Source organism: Pollachius pollachius (genome assembly GCF_949987615.1).
Source record: "Pollachius pollachius genome assembly, chromosome: 4".
Classification (NCBI taxonomy): Eukaryota; Metazoa; Chordata; class Actinopteri; order Gadiformes; family Gadidae; genus Pollachius; species Pollachius pollachius.
This window is the reverse complement of record NC_136937.1, coordinates 15,103,182-15,123,628: the sequence shown is the minus strand read 5'-3', so window position 1 is coordinate 15,123,628 and position 20,447 is coordinate 15,103,182. Positions and strand designations below refer to the sequence as shown.

General features: G+C 42.5%; 1 protein-coding gene across 1 annotated transcript; it reads left to right on the top strand.

The window, feature by feature from the left end:
• Positions 1 to 6,192: 6,192 nt before the first annotated feature.
• Positions 6,193 to 19,576, top strand: LOC307075199 (eosinophil peroxidase-like; the record flags this gene model as incomplete). Its single annotated transcript, XM_079735705.1, has 16 exons — positions 6,193 to 6,259; positions 6,575 to 6,656; positions 6,957 to 7,132; positions 7,623 to 7,755; positions 7,890 to 8,019; positions 8,128 to 8,334; positions 8,432 to 8,795; positions 9,137 to 9,297; positions 9,538 to 9,796; positions 9,882 to 10,052; positions 10,943 to 11,180; positions 11,457 to 11,677; positions 11,794 to 11,828; positions 12,001 to 12,080; positions 14,426 to 14,933; positions 19,559 to 19,576. The coding sequence occupies 16 exons, from the start codon at positions 6,193 to 6,195 to the stop codon at positions 19,574 to 19,576; spliced, it is 2,850 nt and encodes a 949-aa protein (XP_079591831.1).
• Positions 19,577 to 20,447: the final 871 nt, after the last annotated feature.

Sequence of the window (20,447 nt, the reverse complement as noted above, 5' to 3'; positions counted from 1 at the left end):
AAAAAAAAACAATTAGCCTTTTATTTCTAGAACTAAAACTTATCCTTCATTACCACCTCACACTTCTCATTTCCACTAGCCTTTCAGAACATCTACATCACTGACTTTACACTGGCAGTCCTTCACATGAAACGTGTGTGTGTGTATTTACGCATGTGTGTACTACCTTTCCTTTCTTTTGGCCAGGTAAGTGGCCCTTGCAGCAGGGTCTGCATTGAGTCGTGCTCTGTGGCGAGCCACCTTTTCTTTACTTGAAAGAGCCATCTGTTAAGGGACAAGAGGATAGAAAGCTTATTGTTTGCATTACATAGGCTTACATAGGCTACAATGTACAGTATTATACAAATGTGAATTCAAATGAATGAATGGATTAATAAATACATATTTAGATATATACATAAATAATTAACCAAATGAATAATTAAACAAATACAAATAAACAAACAAATTAATCTATCGATAAATTCATGGAGAAAAAAAAACACATTTTAACCTGCTGTTTATATTGAACAGTAGGAGTCACTATTTAAACTATAAAAAAATATTATAATCAGCATCACATATACAGCTCTTGGCCCTAAATTTATCAAATTGGCCCTCTAATTTTGTTTTTTAATTGAAATGTCAAATGGTGTAACCGGTTACACCATTTGACATTTCAGTTTAAAACCAAAATTTGCAGGCATTATTAAGGACACCTAGGTCAACACTTAACCTTGGTGTGAACATTTAAACACATGTTTTACATTAAATATAATAACTTTGATAAAAATTGTTTAATATTTTTTTTACCGAGGTCATACCATTTGACATGTAACCTTAACAAGCCTGGCCATGGCTTAAAAAAGCTTAATTATGTAAAATTTCAGAGAGAGTTACTAACCTTGACTTGTAGCAGTCAGTGTCTTCAGGGGTCCTTCTCTGTGACATCATATCCTGTCACATGATCTTCTGGCACAATATTTACAAAATGGCCCCTAAAATGCGGTTACACCACTTGACATTTCAAGAGGTTGACCTTGCAGACATGATTCCCCTTATTAATTAAAATATTCTAAACAATGATGTTTCACTACTATTATTTAGTATTAGAAAGTACTTGTGTAAGATTATGCCAAAGTATATTCAAGGTCATTTTGAAGGGAATTTCACATTTTATCAGCAAGTTTTATAACTTGGTACTAAGTTTTTATGGTTACACCATGTTGACAATTTTACCATTATTCTCTTAATATTCTCATAACATTGGATGAAACCAGAACTTTTAGATTTGGTCTTGAAGAAAATGATGTTTGAAAATGATTTGATAGATTTTTCTCAAATTTTAACACTTTTAAATGTATTTCATCCTCATGTTCACAAAAAAATGAGCGTCTCGTCTTTGACCCAGATACAGAGGGCTGTTTTACAGGACATTTCCTTGCATGTCTGATTGTCAAAAGGAAAGCAATCTTACTTAGATTTTGGTGGTGAATCAATAATGGATGATGACACTAATTGTTATCCTTAGGGTGCCAGATAGATGTAAGACTTAATACATTTTGTTTAGTTGTACATTGTAACTCCAATGGCAGTAATATACATTGCAGCATTGTTCCAAATACACTAGAAACAAACACAATTATGTTGATATACATTTTAACTTAAAACTAATTGTAAAAAATTCAGAGTTTATATTGCAATTGCAATTTGACACAATATTCTAAGTTCAAAATTGATACCCGTTTTCTTCTGCCCTAGCATACAAGATAAAAAAATTGTACCTCTCCTATACATTTAGTCTGTGTATAGTAAACACATGTTCCTAAGAATGGGACTGTAGTTACTAAAATAGAAAACTATGAGCTAGGCTATCTTGGCCTTGCTTGGGGCCCTAATCCCATAAGAGCGATCGCAGTACAAATAGTGTTATCACAGTATTCAGGCATTGTATACTTTCAGGGCCTATCTATCACACATACTCAACTGGTTCACCAATATTGATTCAGCTATTCACAACATTCACAAAGCAACTATTTCAGTTCCAAGTACGACGTGAGTACTTTGTCGTACTTTATTAAATCACAATTATGGGACACTATTGAGAATTAAATAACAATTGTGACAATAAAAGACATTGATTTACATATTAGGATTAATAGAAAGCATTGATTGAGGCATTGATCCTGTAGAAACATTGGGATTTACAATTCTCCATATTAAGCTCTTGGGTTAGAAATATTGTGACGTCAGCAACTTAAGTAAAACCGAATAATGCAGATTCTCACTTCTGGTGAGATTTTTTGGGGGGGAAATGTGCAGAAAATGGGACAAAGTCACTGTTTGGCAAGTCCCAAGCAAGTCCCAAGTCTTAGCAGTCAAGTCCGAGTCGAGTCCCAAGTCAAGACAGGGAAAGGCAATTCGAGTCCAAGTCACACCAAAGTCGAGTCCGAGTCCAAGTCCAAGTCACACCAAAGCCAAGTCAAGTCCAAGTCACACCAAAGCCAAGTCGAGTCCAAGTCAAAGTCACACCAAAGCCAAGTCGAGTCCAAGTCAAAGTCCCAAACTTTTTCAAGTCTTGAACAAGTCACCATGTTTTTTTTTACTTAATAATGTCATTATTAGGCTATTGATCATAATTTCAACATATCACTCTAATGTACAGTCATTTCTTATCAACACATTTCTAATATGTTCATTGTTTGTCTTCAAATGTGTTATGATATGCGCATGCGCCGAAATCGTTTGTTTATAAAAGTAGCCCAATAGGGTGGGAAACCCACCCAATCTGGCAACACTGCCTGAACGTCCTCAAAACGTAGGCCAATAGGTCGGTAAAAAACGCCCAATCTGGCAGCACTGCTGAACGTCCTCACCTCCAGCGTCAACTTAAATCAATGAGACCAACTGAAACGAAGCCAATATGAAACTTTAACTGTGATTCTGAAGAAAGCATAAATGATATCAAAATTCAGGTTAGATATTATTGAAGATACGAGTGTGTAGATTTGTTATATTTTTTGAACGAAGGTAAATGGTTGAACAATGATTTAGTTACGATGTCTTAAGTGTCAGAGGCTGGCCAGACGGCTTCAATGGGACCAACTCAAAACGCAGCTGATATGAAACTAAAACTGTTATTCTTAATAAAGTATAAACAATATCGAAATTTCGTTTTGATATTATTGAAGTGTAGATTTGTGTTGGCTCGCTGTTTTTTTTTCATCTTCACGGAAGTGAATGCGTCTTGGGTGTCTAGCCCTCTAGGCAGAAAATAGGTTAGATATCTAAAACAATAAATGTTTTTGACTCAAGACATGTTGAGTCATTACAAGTCAGAGGCAAAGTCAAGTCAAGTCTCAAGTCGATAGCATACGTAATCATCATCATCAGTCATGCGTAATTTTGTCAAGTCGAGTCTGAAGTCATCAAAATCATGACTTGAGTCTGACTCGAGTCCAAGTCATGTGATTCGAGTCCACATCTCTGGAAATGTGACATAACAAATAACAGAGTCAAGGTGTCTGCTGAGACTAGATCATTGTGCAAATGTGCCTTGAACTTAGGAAAAATAAATGAATGCAGATTATTTTTTTACCTGATTTATTAAAACAAGTAGCTACATGAAGCCAGATCTATTGGAACAAGCTACACTCAGCTGAGCACTTTTTTTTTTTTTTTGCAGTGGCGCTGACATCCAGCAGAATATATGCTGAATGCATATAGTGGAAACACTGAAGACCCTGAAGGATTGTAATGTATTAATATAATATAATGCAACAATATAATAACTATCTGTCATGTTAATATATATCTTCTTTAGACTGGGAGTATTTGAACTGAGACACTTGAACAGGTGGTTGGTGTCCTTTCCAACTCAGACCTTTTTTTGTTATTATTCACAAATCCAGATAAGTCTGGAAAGACAGGCTTTAGCTAGCGTCTGCATTTGGATCGGTAGTTAAAAGTAAAAGTTTCAGTTCTGAATAACTACAAATAAATATACAAACCTGTTTAGAATTAACAAGACACACACACACACACACACATAATTTCTGCTAGCTGGCACACATCTCTCGGCGATGTCCACTTTCGCCACTTCCGCACGGTGGAAACCCGCCATAATAGAGTTTCAACCGAGCGGTGCGGTTCGGTACGGTCTGGCACGGTTTACATTTTCACCGCCAATAGTTGGTCAGGGTCCCAAAATATGCGCACTTAGCCACGCTTAGCCGTACCTATCTTTCGGTACTCCTCGGTTGGAGTAAGAAGCGGTCCGAAAGGGTGCTGAAAAGGTGGAGCTAGTGGCGCGTTTCCACCGGAGCGTGCGGGTCGGTCACGTTTCCACCGCCAAAAGTGGGCGTGACCCAGACTGAGCCGTACTCGTCTCGCAGTAGTCCTCCGTTGGGGTACTGAGACGCCTGAAAGGGTGCCGGCAAGTTCGAGCTACACACGCCGTCCGTTGATTGGTCAACAGAATCGCACTTCCGTGCGACAGGGGGATATAACAAACAAACACATTATCCGCGAGGTATTTCTGGACAACGGCGAAAGCTTCGTTTATTGAAGAAAATGTCAGGGAAAAGTTTGCCCTCCTTCTTGGACATCGTACATTGTTGATCTTTGTTTATTGTGATGCGTTCTTCTCTTTCCTTGGAATTATTAGCAGGCTACACTGTGTTGGGCTGCTATGAGGTCACGATGCTAACGTATTTGCCGCAGCTTTCACCATCCGGCTTAAACCCCCCCCCCCCCCCACCACCACCACCATAAGGGCGCTGTTGGCGCTGGAAACGCGAGCCGTAACTGAGCCGCAACTAACCGAACCTTCAGTACCCCACCAAGCTGCACCAAACCGACCCGCTCCCTCCGGTGGAAATGCGCCATAAACACGCCGTCCGTTGATTGGTTGACAGATTCATCAATTCCTTAAGACAGGGGGATAAAAACAAACACACACAGTACCCGTGAGGTAGTTCTGGACATCGGCGAAAGCTTAGTTTATTGAAGAAAATGTTGCGCCAAAGTTTGCCGATCTTCTTTGACATCCTACATTGTTGCTCTTCGTTTGATGAGTCGCGTTCTTCTTTTTTATTTAATTTATTAGCAGGCTACACTGTTGGGCTGCTATGAAGTCACAATGCTTACGTTGCTGCCGCGGCTATCGCAATCCGGCTTAAACCCCCGCCCTATAATGGCGCGTTTCCACCGGAGGGTTTGGTTCAGTTCGCAAAGGTGCGGCACGGATCGCGTTACCAACGCCAAAAGTGGGTGGTACTGGTCCTCCATTGGGGTACTGAGACGTCTAAAAGGCCGGCAAGTTCGAGCTACAAACACCCTCCGTTGATTCGTCGACGGAATCGTCACTTCCGGGCGACATGGGGATAAAAAAAAAAAAAACAGTATCTGCGAGGTATTATTCTGGAAATGGACATGTTTTGTAAAACTTTAACTTGGGTGAACAAGGAGGTGGAGTAATGGTGGAGGTGGAGAAATCATACCGTATTTAATGGATTATAATATTGATCTATATATATTATGTAGTGGTTGATTATAACTCGTGAGTAATATTTTATGAATCATTGTAATCATAATCATTTTTACAATTCATATAGGCCTATTATAATTATACATGTCTATTCGTACTTAAATATCCTGTCAAGCTGAATTTTTCCAATATCCTCATTAAGAGTGTTGCATGGCTTTTCCTGCATCTAATTGTTAATATTTAATGACTTTAAATACATTTCCTTGACAATGATTTAAATGCTGTTTGAGCGCTTTAGAAATATACATATATGAAACTAAACCATATTCTACCAATATAACTTAGTAAGTTATAATAAAAGTAGTAGGTAGATGCTACTTAAAGCTTTTGTTGTGCAAGAAAGTTGATGTGGGTACGCTTTTGTTAATCTAAGGCAGCTTGGAAAAGGAAGTAGGAACTATAGGTTTACTGATATATTGACCACACCAGAATACATCAGCCATGTGGGTGAGGCTTAAGACTCTCACTATAAATAGGCTGACAAAGCACAATCTTCACACCACCTTCATATTGTTCTCAATGTACTTTTAGCTTTTAGCCTCACCTGCAGAGGTAAAAGGACTACTTTCCTATGTGGGACATAGCTGTTGTGTGTGTGTATCATTATTGTCTAATGTTTGCAGTGTGTTGATGGCTGATGTTTGGTATGTTTTGTTCACTTATAGATGAACCTGCTTGTCTGCTTTGTAGCGCTGGGCATCTGCGTGATGCAGGCCAATTCCAACCCATCACGTAAGCTTAAACGATGACCTTTCAAACCCCTGAATGGTTTTAATACATTTTGGTCTATTGGGATGTTTTTCTTTTCTGTAAAAAAAAGCGTTTGAGTATTAAGTATTAAGTTTGTTTATTTTATTTATGCTTTTGTAGCTGAAGGTCTATCTTATGGTTGATTTTATTAATGCTCTTGTATCTGAAGACCTGTCTTATGTTTTTTTTATTAACGCCCTTGTATCTGAAGGCCTGTCTTATGGTTTATTTTATTAATTGTATTGTTTTTGAAGGTCTATCTAATGGTTTATTTTATTAATGTTCTTGTATTTGAAGGTCTGGGTCGTCCCTATCTTATGGAATGTTTTAAAGAAGCCAAAAAACTGGTGGATGATGCTTATAAGTACTCGCGAGAAGAGTGAGTTGGTTGTCTTAATGAGAATTAAAAAATCACCTTACAGAAAATGATACTGCAACAGAACACTTCCACTATATGCATGAAAGTCACATTTCCATTTGTGTAATTATTAAATTATAAAGTATTGCTTGAAAACTTGACTTAACTGTTACACTTTCATAATGAACCTGTGATCATGAGCTCCTTCACTTCATAACCTGTTTTTATGATTCTTCTTCTTCTTATGAATAATGTTAATACTGCTATTGTTCCCATCGTACCGTAACATGCCTCCTCCTTTCCCCGTCCGTTCCCTGCCAGGAGTCTGAGAAGAGTTCGTCGAGACATCGTCTCTCCGGCGGACATCCTGCGTCTCATGAAGCAGCCGCGTGGAGACTCCCGCTCGGCCGTGCGCTCGGCCGACTACATGGACCAGACGCTGCGCCTGCTGCACGAGCGTGTCCACCGCGTGCACAAACGCTCCCTCAACGCCACAGGTAAGGCGCACGCGGCTCTGTTGTTGTTGTTAATGAGCCTGAGTTTTATTGAGGGCAGGTAAAGTGGCAGAGAGCTGGTGGTGACTCCGGCGCGTTCAGACATGAATGTATGTGTACATGCATGCTTGCACCCGCACATTCATATCGACACACATGGGCTTTGTGCATGCACACACTCTCACTCACCTGCCCACTCAATCTAACACACACACACACACACTGTTGTGATCCAAGAGTTTTCTATGATAGGACTATAACTCTTGTTTCCTCCTACGAAAAAGAGATTACCTTACAGATGTTCTTCAGAGTCTTCCATCTTCTGCTAAAGGGAGCTGGCAACTTGGGCCCTTTGTACATCGTCCTCGTTCTTGATCTTCCTTGATTCTCCCCCCTACATTTCATCTCAGTATATTCACCCTTTTTTCCCAACCATTCTGTTTTTAACTCAACTCACAGACCTTTTTCTGAACCTATGTCTGCTGTTCTCCAGATCTGCTCCCCCGTGAAGACCTGGAGGTTCTCTCGAAGATCTCTGGATGTTCGGCCAGGGTCAGCAAACCATCCTGTTACACTATTCAGAACCTGGACAAGTACAGGACCATCACCAGTGTCTGCAACAACCTGTAAGTGCGACTATGACAATGTTTTGTTCCTGTCAGCTTTAATTGTAGACAAAGGATGAGAGTCTCCAAGTTTGTCACGGTAAACGTTTAGTTTGGTTGGTCTCCACCAACAAGTGTTCCAACGCTGCTAACAGGAATAGCCCTCGCCTGGGGTCCTCCAACATCCCCTTCAAGCGATGGATGCCCCCTAACTACGAAGACGGCATCTCCTTGCCCATCGACTGGGACAGTGACCACCGCTACCACACCTTCCTTCTCCCTCTGGTATGACGTCAACGCCAGCTCATGCCGCAGCATCGCGTGACAGTAAAACCCACGTGCGGCAAATACACACGAATACCTACAACGGATTGCTTTTTCCACCCTCTTCAGGTCAGAGAGGTGTCCAACCGCATCCTGGCGACGACGAACGAGGGCGTGGTCAGCGACACCAAATATTCCGGAATGTTGACCCAGTTCGGCCAGTGGAGCGACCACGACGTCTCCCACTCCCCGTTCAGCCCCAGCATCCGCTCCTTCAGCAACGGCATCAACTGTGACGAGAGCTGCCAGCGCTCCGAGCCCTGCTTCCCCATTACGGTATGGTCGCCAACTGGGTCCCAGTTTGTGATTTTATCGTGGAGCACAACCTATATGTTTAGACGTCGCCGTAGTCAATCTGCATTCTCCTACACAGATCCCCCCCGACGACCCTCGCTTGCCCACTGGGCCGAACAGCTGCTTACCGTTCTTCCGATCTGCACCCGTATGTGGAACTGGATATTCGGACTACAATTTTGGCGGCGTGGCGAACAAGCGGCAGCAGATCAACACAGTGACGTCGTTCACAGACCTGAGCACGGTGTACGGCTCGGAGGATCAGCTGGCATTGGAGCTCCGCGACCTCACGAGCGACGCGGGCCTCATGCGCGTCAACGACAATTTCACGGACAACGGCCGAGCGTTGCTTCCCTTTAGCCCCCTGAAGGCTAACATGTGCGCTACACGCAGGAGAATCACAAGTAAAAGCACTGCTGAGGAGGTGCCCTGTTTCCTCGCAGGTTGGTGCATATATGTACATCTTTATGCATCTCTATATACCTCTATGGCCATCTCTGTATGCGACTATCTCTGTATATCTCTTTATTTATCTATATATCTCTATTTCTTTCTTCTCTTTCTCTATATATTTTTCTTGATCTCTCTCTTGATATATATATCTTTCTATTTATTCTCTATTTCTATTTCTTTATCCATCTCTCTATAAAGCTCTATATATCTCTAACCACTTATCTACCACTGTAACCACCGGCAGTTTTTATCTCTATCATAGCTAGCAAACCGTTTGCAGACAACTATTGCTGTGTCAAAACGATTCAAACAGCTTCTTTGGTGTTTCTAGGTGACGTGCGTGCCAATGAGAACGTTGCCCTGACGTCCCTCCAAACCTTGTTCATGCGAGAACACAACCGTCTGGCACGCGAACTGAAGAGGATAAACCCGCAGTGGGACAGTGAGACCCTCTACCAAGAGGCTCGTAAAATCATGGGCGCGTACAGTCAGGTAAACCCCCCTAGCTGCTTCTCTTTATCCAGTCTCCTCCTCAACACGTATCTCACTCCTCCTTAACATGGGTCCCTCATCCTCCTCCGCACTTGTCCCTCCTCCTCAACATTCATTTCTCTTCTTCCTCCTTAACGGGTGTTACTCCTCCTCCTCCTCCTCCTCCTCCTCCTCCTCCTCCTCCTCCTCACTTGTCCTCCTCTTTCTCAACGGGTGTTTCTCCTCCTCCACCTCCGCCAGGTGTTTGTATACAGGGACTACCTGCCCCACATCGTAGGTGACTTGGCCATGAATTCCGGACTGGGCAGCTATCCAGGCTACAGCTCCAACGTGGACCCCAGCATCGCCAGTGCGTTTGCCACCGCTGCCTACCGCTTCGGACACCTTGCCATCAAGCCTGTCCTAACGCGCCTCAACGACAACTACCAGGAGAACGACCACATCCCAACCGTGCCTCTCTTCAAGACCTTCTTCACCCCCTGGAGGATCGTATTCGAAGGTGAGCGCGGAGGTGACAAAGTGCTTGACATGAATTTCAAACAAGGTTGTTTTCTCTTTACATTGTTGTTGTTGGTTGGTTACAGGCGGGATCGACCCTGTGATTCGAGGTCTGGTGGGCAGTCCTGCGAAACTAGGCGCTCAGGAACACTTGATGGTGGACGCGGTGCGTGAGAGGCTCTTCGAATTTGTCACGCACATGGCTCAGGACCTGGCGTCGCTCAACATGCAGAGGGGCCGGGACCACGGCATCCCTGGTACCTATCCCCTAAAAGCCTACCCTTTCCACGCCTGCTGCTTCTTTGCTCGCTTGATTCAGTTCACCTTTATTAAACCATGTCTTTTTACAAGCAACTGCCAAGAGGGCAGTGGTCTAACACAATTTAACTCAATTTCACATACTAATGGCGCTTTTCCACCGGCGAGTACGCTTCAGACCCAGCACCCCTCAGCCCAGTAGTGAGGAGGCGGTGTAGCCCAGCTCAGTTACGGCTCACGTTTCCCCTGCCGACAGTACCCTTATGGTAGGGTGGGGTTTAAGCTGGATGTCAATGTCCGCGGCAGCTATGTAAGCATCGTGACTTCATAGCAGCCCGACAAAGTGTCGCCTGCTATTAAATCCAAGGAAAAAGCGGAACGTGACACAATAAATGAGCAACAATGTAGGATGTCCAAGAAGGACGCCAACCTTTGCGCAACATTTTCTTCGACGAACAAAGCTTTCTCAGTTATACAGAAATGCCTTGCAGGTACTGCGTTTGTTTGTTGTTATCCCCCGGTTGCACGGAACTGACGATTCTGTCGACCAATCAACGGACGGCGGGTGCAGCTCGAACTTGCCGGCACCCTTTCGGGCATCTCAGTACCCCAAAGGAGGAGTACTGCGAGACGAGTACGGCTCAGTACGGCCTAAACCGAATACCTTTTGACTAAACCGTCCCGCACCCTTCGGTGGAAATGTGCCATAAGAAACCGAAGCAACCTATTATTTCAGACTTTGTAACCAAGAAGGTGCTAGACCTATGAGGTCAGGGTTCCGAGCCCCTCAGTCTTTCTTCTTCTCTTCTTTTTGAATTGTTTTGTTTAAATTACGTCGCAAATGCTCTGCGATCTGAGGGAAATAAACCTCTATTTCTCATCACACTAGGCTACAACGAGTGGCGTAAGCACTGTGGGCTGTCCGAGCCAAGCAACCAGGCAGAGCTGGCTCAGGTACTGAACAACACAGACCTGGCGACAAGGTTCCTGAAGCTGTACGGAACACCCAGCAACATCGATGTGTGGGTGGGAGGCGCTGCGGAACCCTTCGTCCAAGGAGGCCGTGTTGGCCCTCTGTTCTCCTGCCTCATCACCAACCAGTTCAAAGACAGCCGTCAGGGAGACAGGTATGCAGGCAGGCATGCACGGACTGGCTGACTGAATGACGTTGGGTGCGAAACAGAAAGAAGGTTGACCCGGTTGGATCTAGATCACCTTTGGATGATGATGGATGCTCCATCGTTTGTGTTCAATTAAGACGCAGGTGATTGAGGAGCAGGTAGGGCGGTAGGTGTCTCTATGTGAAATTCATGGACCCCCTCTCTAACCCAACCCCCGTAGCCCCCCTTCAATACCCATAAATGTCCATCTCATGAACATTTAGTTCTGTTTGCCGTGGACAGGTTGTGGTACGAGAACCCGGGCGTGTTCACCCCCGCCCAGAAGACGGCGCTGCGCAGTGCCTCCCTGGCCAGCATCATCTGCGAAAATACAGGCATCACCAGTGTACCCAAGGACTCCTTCAGCCTGATCACCGCTAAAAACCCCCTGGTCCTTTGCTCCAACATCCCACGCATTAACCTCTTGCCCTGGAGGGAGCGGCCAGGCAGAAGGCCATCATCAGGTGAGGAACAGGAATGTGGTTAAAGGCTCACTTTCCTTTTTGAAAAACCTTTAGCATGCACATTTTATTCAATCATCTTACTGTTTTAATCATCTTACCTTGTTTGTTTTTTGCAGGGACAAAAGAAATTCTTGCAGAGATTAAAGCTGAGGTATTAATTATTAATGTATTTTCTTTTCCAGTGGACAATACGCTGGTTGATATATTAAATTCCTATATTTGTCCACAGGTCATGCCCCCCTTTCTTTTGAATACACTGATATGTAAATACTAATGGAGAAAAGGTGACACGTACGAAATTGTATTATCTTGTTTATATCCAGATCGAGGAGCTGACCCTGGCAGAGCAGGCCCTACTGGGCAAGGAAGTGCCACAGATGGAAGAGGACAATGAGGTAGTTATGTCTCCCATCTCTGTAGGACGAAAAGAATGAGGTAGGTCAGGAATGAGGAATTAGACGTGTTATCTTGTGAACAATTCACTGTGTTCCTATCGGTTATTGTTATGATTTACTTCTACATTAATTGGCTGTGAAATTAGTCAATGACAATTATATTATAGAAAACGTTAGGACAGGTCATTAAGGTCTATGACTTAATCCCCCTTTTGCACAGATTCACTCGACTTAAACGGCTGCTGATTTATGTTATGTTATTTTTCACTTTTCATAATCCTTCAAGCGTCTTGCATAGCTTTAAAGCAGTGCAGACATTACAGACCGAGCCAGTACATAAACATCTGACATGTGATCAAGCTGTTCCTCTAACATCCTCCTTCTGCCTGTGTTTTCCTCCCCTGAAGGTTCCCAAGGCATAAGAGGTCAACATGGCCCTCGGAAAAAATATTCTAATCAATTCAACCCGTTGACCGTCTGCTTTTTGTTTCCATACTGGTCAATTTCGGTCACATGACATCCGGTTATCCCCCTACTTGACTTAATGGTGAATTTGTGTCGTGCACCATACCACAAACAGCTTCTTCACTCTACGCCTTCTTTTCTGTGAGAAAAAATGGAGGCCAATTTCTTTTTTCTTCTTTAAAATGTAAAATACTGTTGGCCGATTTTAATAATCTGCTAACCTATAGGACCCCTGTAACTCCATGAAATATAATACACTGAAATGTTTAACCACAACTGACAATTGAATTACAGTATTTACTTTGAAAATACTTTGTCAGGGCTGATTATATTTTACAATGGACGTTTTAGGCCTTCCTTGTTTTTCTTTTGTTTATCAAATAAATTAATTTGCGCAAATACATTTATTTTGTTAGTCATTTTGAATCCCACATCTCGACTATTTTGAACCTGTCTCATATGAAGCGAAACTGCTATGAATAAATTATTCCTCTGTAGATGGAATTGTTAAATCAAGATGAATTGTTTTGCATTAATGAAAGTAAATTCATAGCCAACTACAGCGCCAGTATGGAACCAATATTTTAACTGAGTGGACGTTCGGCTCTGCCTAGTGACCATTGAACTGCAATGCTTTGAATCGGCGAAGGATGCTACAACACAATATATAAAAAACTACTCCTTTAATCCTTGAACCTTAATCCCTATCTCCTAACCCTTGTTTTGGAGATAGGAAGGTCCTACCGCCCTCAAAGTTGACAACCTTATTCTAGGGCCTGACTTGGATCCCCTCACCAAACCTTGGCCTTCTAGGGACCAAGGAGCAGGAAGGGCGGGTCTCTGTTGTAGGTTTAGGGTCCACCTTTTTTCTAAGAGTCGGTGCTTTGCACTTGGTTCTATGAAAATCCTTTGTGTACCGACAGCGATATATTGTTTCACTTTCTTATGACAAATGTACTTAATTGTAAGTCGCTTTGGATTAAAGCTAAATGCCCTAAATGTAAATGTAAGAGACCCACAATTTTTGCAGAGCGATCCCAAGTTTCCCCTTGGTTGAAGGTCTAATGGCCAAGTTTCTATCTCTTTCTATTGAGATTAATTTCTAGCAACGGCATTCGTTTCCAATGTGTTTCAATGGAGCATTTGATGATGATGTGTGAGCCTTCCTATGCAAGTAAGGATTTCGAATCGGATTTTGAAAATAAAAAGACATTGAAGCAAAGCACTGAGCACTGAATATTTATGCATTGAAATAATGTAGCTCCCAAGTAGTACACACGAGGCCAGAGGTCTTTGTTAGGAAACCGGGTTTATTTTCCATGTTGAACCAACCCGTGAGAACTGGGTTTAAAGAGAAAAAATATTCAAATAATAAATACAACGTACGGTTTTTCAGCAGCACAACAGGTGCATTTACACCAAAAAACACTACACACACCTCACATACAGTCCGCAACTCAATATTGTGGGGGGGGAACCATCGCAAGTTGGACCTCTGGCGCCCTCCCAGGTTCTTTGCGGCAGAGACATTGTGTGGGGTTTGTTTGTCTATGGGTGGGTTAACGTTGCTGTGTGTGTTGAGGTATTGTTCCGACACCGTCACCGAGACATTTATGTTAATTAGTTATGTTGAGTGTGTATTGGTGTGTCATGTGTGTGTGTTCATTAAAGGCAACTCTCGTAGTCGTGCGGTTTAAGGGGCACAAGAGTTGCATAACCGCCTAACCTGGGCTCCCGTCTCGTCCTTCCCGTGCTGCTCGCCACATTGACGTCAGACGTGGGATTGGCCTGGGCACGCGTAAGGGACTCGAACGACGGTCGAGCCTATGGAGAGCGACGCACCCTGCGTTATGGGAGCTCAGCGCCCCCCTGTGGCCACGACCTGAAGGGCCGGAGAACTAGCAGCTGCCTACCGCCCCCTGCTGGCAAGGACAGCGGTTAGGCTGCCGAAGTTCTCCGGGGCAACGGCACTGGAGCCATACCTGGCTCAGTTCCGTCTTGTTGAGTGGCACAACGGCTGGGGTGCCGAGGAGGCGGTTGTCCACCTTGTGCTGGCCTTGGAGGGGACGGAAGCACGGTTGCTGCTCGACCTGGACCAAGCGGACCAGCGAGACCTTCAGGCCCTGACCAGGGCACTGGAGAGGCGGTTCGGTGAACGGGTCTTCGGCGACCAGAGCCGGCAGTTGCTGGCTTCTCACCGCCGCAAGGAGGAGGAGAGCCTGGGGGTCTACGCTGATGACGTCCAGCTCATGACCCGACGCGGCTACCCGGAATTCCCCGCGGCTGCAGGGGAGGCCCTGGCGCTCCACGCCTTCCTGCGGGGACTGGTGCCGGAGTGTCTGGGGCAGCATGTCCGCCTCACCGAGCCCCAGATCCTCGTTGCAGCTCTGGACCTGGTGTGTCATGTGTGTGTGTTCATTAAAGGCAACTCTCGTAGTCGTGCGGTGTAAGGGGCGCGAGAGTTGCATAACCACTTAACCTGGGCTCTCGTCTCGTACTTCCCGTGCTGCTCGCCACAATATTAACTTGTACATTTACAAACTTAACTAACGTATACATATTCACGACTTTACATCGTATGCAAATAACCATCACGCACCAACCATGCAATGGAATGCAACACAATACAATCGTCCACGTTCTTCATAGACAAATAAAAGATAAACATACCTCGTCCATTGCTAATTACTTAACGAGGGAATTTTCTTGTATGCTTCTTCCCTGTCCTTTATAGTTTTTCTTTTTTAAGTGCCTTTAGCTTTTAACTTTAACTTCCAGCTTCTAAAAGGGTGCTGCTTCTATTGCCACTGTATGTAAGGCTACACTTGCCCTTATCTAGAGCTGGTTTACCAGTGCACAACGTTTAAAACTGAGCAAAGTCGATGCAAACAGAGGGTTACAACGTCAATCAATAGTAAAGTATGTGATGTGATGGTTGATTATTTCATATTGAGTTAAACTCTCATGTTCCGCCATGTTCATGCTTTCACTAGTAAACCATACGTCACCAACTGGGCAACTCTGTTATCAAAAACTGGCCCCAGTTGCTGAACGGAAGTAGAATCATAAGAGCTTCATGAAGTGTCATTCACGAGAACTATCCGACGTCGCGAAAATGTTGTCCCCCTAATTTCCAGCAATATCAACGCACCATTTATGTTTGTATGTGTTAGCAATGGAGGAGATTGACGCAACACGCTGAAGTTTGGCAGATAATGTGAGGAATCGATCGTGTGCAGAATCAATCGATCAAGCGTATTGAAGACACAGATGCAGTTGTTAGAGTGGGTGCTCTGGGAGATAGGATAGAAGACAGGAGTATACTACTCCGACTCCGTAATCCTACTTTGTAACTACGGAGACCCTTCGAAAGGGGCAATTCATACTTTGCAGTCACGTGACCACCATGGCTACCTGGAGAGCAACAAACGCCGACAAAATGGCGACTAACAGCGGCTAGCCAGGGGAGTGGCAGCCTTGCAGATTTCCAATAGGCCTACTACAATCAATCAACTATTTAGACCATAAATGTTCAAATTAGATATCAAGAAAAGATAAACATACTCCGAGCTTGTGATCCATACACAGCACCCGCTGATGTGTTCATTGCTTTGAAGTTGGCAACGTCTCGACAAGACTTGGAGTTTGGAGATATTTACATTTATCTTATAGAGAATCCGTCACCTTATACCGCACAAAAAATGAAAGCCTACAAATAGTAGGCTTTAAGTATGGATAAGAAACTTTTTTTCAAGAGTCGATAGGTGAGAAACAGGAATATCTTCATAATCAAAGCAAAGGCTTTTTTCTGAATCAAATAACTTTTAAGTAGCTCTTTTATTGACCAAGTAATGCGGTAGCGTCCACACAAGTTACATTTTCTCAAGCATTTCTGAAGTTCCAGCTTAGCGGAGCTTTTGGCTGCACTCTGAAATAAAACTGCTTAGGATCGTTTAGTGATGCCTCCACCAGTGTTGCCAGATTGGGCCAGATTTCCCGTCCAATCTGGCAACACTGGCGATCCCCATGACGGCAGAGGGAGGGTTATTTTCATTTTTAAATAATCGTAATTATAATGTGTAATTTAACAATATATATATTAATTATGGTACATTCTAATCTTATAGACAATAATGCAGTTTTTCTCCTTTTCGGATGGGGTAAAAACATAACCCCGGTTTCACTCCTCGGAGGTTATTACATCCAATCGCACAGCAACTATCTGGCATATCGTTTTCACCTCAAAATACCAACTTTCGTTTCGTATGGTAAAACTGGCGACGTCCTGGCAGATCCTTGATTAGGTTACTAAGTTGCTAGAGAAAGTTGTTCTTGCCCGCCAGCAAGTCGTCGTGACGTCACGTGCAAAGTATGAATTCCCAGCCCGATCGATCTTATATGATGACTACTAACCATGTAAATAGTGTTGCTAATTAAAACACCAAATCGTATTTGGTGTTGTATTGGTCCTTAATGTGCAAAGTAATCAAGCTGCAAGTTAATAAGGTGGAAAGTAAATAAGGCGCGAATTAATTCCGGAAATGATTTTGTTAGATGGCCAATCACAGCCCTTGCCATCTCTGTTGCGTTGACGGATATCTAAAAAAAATATTGGATATGCACGTAGAGTACTGAGAGGGTCTCCGCCGATGGAGAGGGCTCTCCGTGTCTACGTACAGAACTTTACGGAGGAGTATAAACCAGCCTTGTCCTTGGGATGACGAGGGAAGGACGTAGTTCCCGTCCAGACGCAATTCGCTGATATGCTTTGCAAAATCTTTTGCAAGGCGTTTTGCGGAGTGCAATGTCATTTGAATTTTACAACACACGGAGGGTGGCAAAGTGCATTGCAATCACGGGGGAGCTATAGCTTTTCCATTCGAATCAAGGCACTCAAAAAATGTGACAAAATGTTAATTCTATTTTTATTGTAATAACTTTTTCAAATTGAATTTCATTGTCACTTTGCATATTAAAATACACTTTGAATACTGTATTTTCAAATTACATTATTAAATTGCATTATCAATTGCATAATGCAATTACTTATTGAATTGCAAATTGCAAATTGCATTGCCATTAGAATTTTGCTACATATATGCTTCCATAGAAAATGGGAAACATTTGTCTGTAATAGAGCTGTATATGATTTTTAATAAAGAAAAGTTTGTGTCATTTTTTGCGTGCACATGCACCACTTCTGTCTTTCTGGACACTCACACCTATAAAAATAAGGTTTACTGCAAGTAATAAAGTTTATTGCTCTAATGGATCAGGAAATAACATGGTATCTATTATTGGAAGCAACAGCCCAAGTAGTTCCTTATTGTGTGTTGGTATGAAAGAGTAAGTTTTATCATGACTGACTGAGGGCCATCGACTGTCTTGTCATGGAGTTGCCTAACAGAGTAAAATGTGCCATTATCCTTGTTAAGAGTGTTGCTTGGTTTTTTCCTGCGTCTCATTTTAAGTATTCAAAGACTTTAAAGAGCCAATGAGCCCAAAAAATGTGTTTTGGGCTGAGATTTTTAGGAAGGAGAGGCGTGTTATCCCCATGGTTCTAACCCATGGCAACTTTATGATACATTTTTAGTACCATCATTGTGTAACTTTTATGAGTGTTGGCATAACCAAAGTTGTATAAGAAATCCGCCACACAGCCCAGCGTTATACTAAAGGTGGCCGGGAAGCCTAACCCTTACTCGAACATGGACATTAATAACATCTCTGCTCAGACGGAGCTTCAGCATCCACACCCACCTTAGTGTTATTTAAAAGTGTCCAGTCAACCGCTGCCCATGTAGAGCCCCACACGTCCACACAAACTGCCCCGCTGGTGTGCCTTGGTCGTGATGTTAGACCATCTTTTTCCTCTAAATAAGGGAATTTTTTCATATATGACTATTTTGGCGAGGACAGATTAGATACAACTTTATTAAAGCCCGAAAGGAGAAATTTCTTCGTTGCAACAGCCCAGCAGCATTGGAAAAACACAGGATAAAAATGCAATCAATTCAATAAAAATAAAAAGTACTGATGCAAAACACTATTGACTATTGGGGTTGGGTTGAGACCAACCTATTGAAAAAAAGGTTAGGCTCACCCACGCGACGTGTAGGCCCCACCCACGCGACATGACCAAGGAATTTTTTGGTTTCACCAGCTTTTTCAATGAATTACATTTGCATTTAGCGCATTTAACACTAGGTGCTTTGATTGAAAGCGACTTACAACGACTTTAACCATTCCAGAAAAAAAGATTTTCTTTCCTTATTGCCAGACAACCCAGTCTAACGGAAACACGTGACACTGTCACGTCACGTCATTTAATCTATTCATTCGTGATCTGGGACACGTAATTTCAATTTCAATCCAAAAGCACAAATTTCAAACTGATTCTAAAAAGAAGAGATGAAGCAGCTACCTTTTTTTCCATTTCCATTTCCAAGGTGAAAGTTGAAACGGGTGGCCAAAAGCTGTCATATTGTTAGAAATTTGTGCTTTTTGGCACAAATTTTTTTTAATTACGTATCCCAGATCACGAATGAATAGATTAAATGTCGTGACAGTGTCACGTATTTCCTTGAGACTGGATATGCCAGAAATGCAATGTTTGTCGTAGGCCTAGACAACCTGAGAGAACAGACATTTAACATTCGAGCACATTTTTACACCTACAATTATTGTTTAATATTAAGTGTGGCTAACTCCTGTTGTATGTTGAAGGTTTTATTCAATCTGAAAAAAAAGAATATACTGCCAATATAATAGATGTGACATAAATTAGTGGATGCTAATCTCTATGTATTTTGTTGCGCAATAAAATAATTAGCTGAGTTGTAAAGTTAGTTAGTTTATCTTAGTCACCTAGAAGAAGGAAGTAGGAACTATAGGATTTACTGAAATATTTACTTCACCTGAAATCTTCAACACTGAGGGTAGGGCCTAAGACCCTCTATAAAGAGGCTGACAGAGGGACAGTCTTCACACATCCTTCACATTGTTCTCACTGTACTTTCAGCTTCACCTGCAGAGGTAAGAGGACTTCTTTCCTATATGGGTCATAGCTGGTTTGTATCATTATTGTCTTTCATGTGCATTGTGTTAAAGATGAACTGAACTGAAATTTGAAGTTTAGTTGATATAACAGATGTATTGTCTGCCTTCTCATTGGTACAATAACTAAAAATGGCTGAACTTGCTAAAAGGGATTAATTTGTACGGTGAAAGTGTTATTTATGTTATTGGGCGCCGCCATGTTGGATTTCAACAATCAGCTACGTCACTGGCATGGTACTCCTACTCTGTGGCTCTAGCATATGGAAGTAAATCTGTGCCATCGGATTTTGAAAATAAAAAGCCATTGAATACTAAGCACTGAATATTTATGCATTGAAATAACATATCTGGATTTTATGCCTCTGAATTTAACTCTTTAAATTTTCAACAAATCATTTTCACCGTTATTTTTCAATGTTAAAAAATTCAAAAATAAATATTCAACGTTAAATAATTCAACTTTAATATTTACAACGTTCCAAAATTCAATATGCCAAAGTAACCTGCAAAATTCAATGTATGAAATTCAATGTTTACATCCGGGGACCCAAGGAAGAGCAATTGATCCTAGATGCTAGATCACGGTCAAGCAAGGAAAGCTGGAATAAGAGCGTCACTCACTGGTTCTTTCTTTCTTGATACAAACGTTAATTCTAAACAGCATTTTACACAGTAGCCTATAATAGAAAATGCTCAAAGGTAAATCAACGTCATGAAATAAAGGATGAACTAATGCCTGTATGTGAAGTGTGTGTGTGTGTGATTGCAGTGACTTGGCTGGATTTACATGCAGCGTAAGGGTAATTGTAGTGGGTTATAGAGCCCGATTTATTAGGGCACCAATTTGGGGC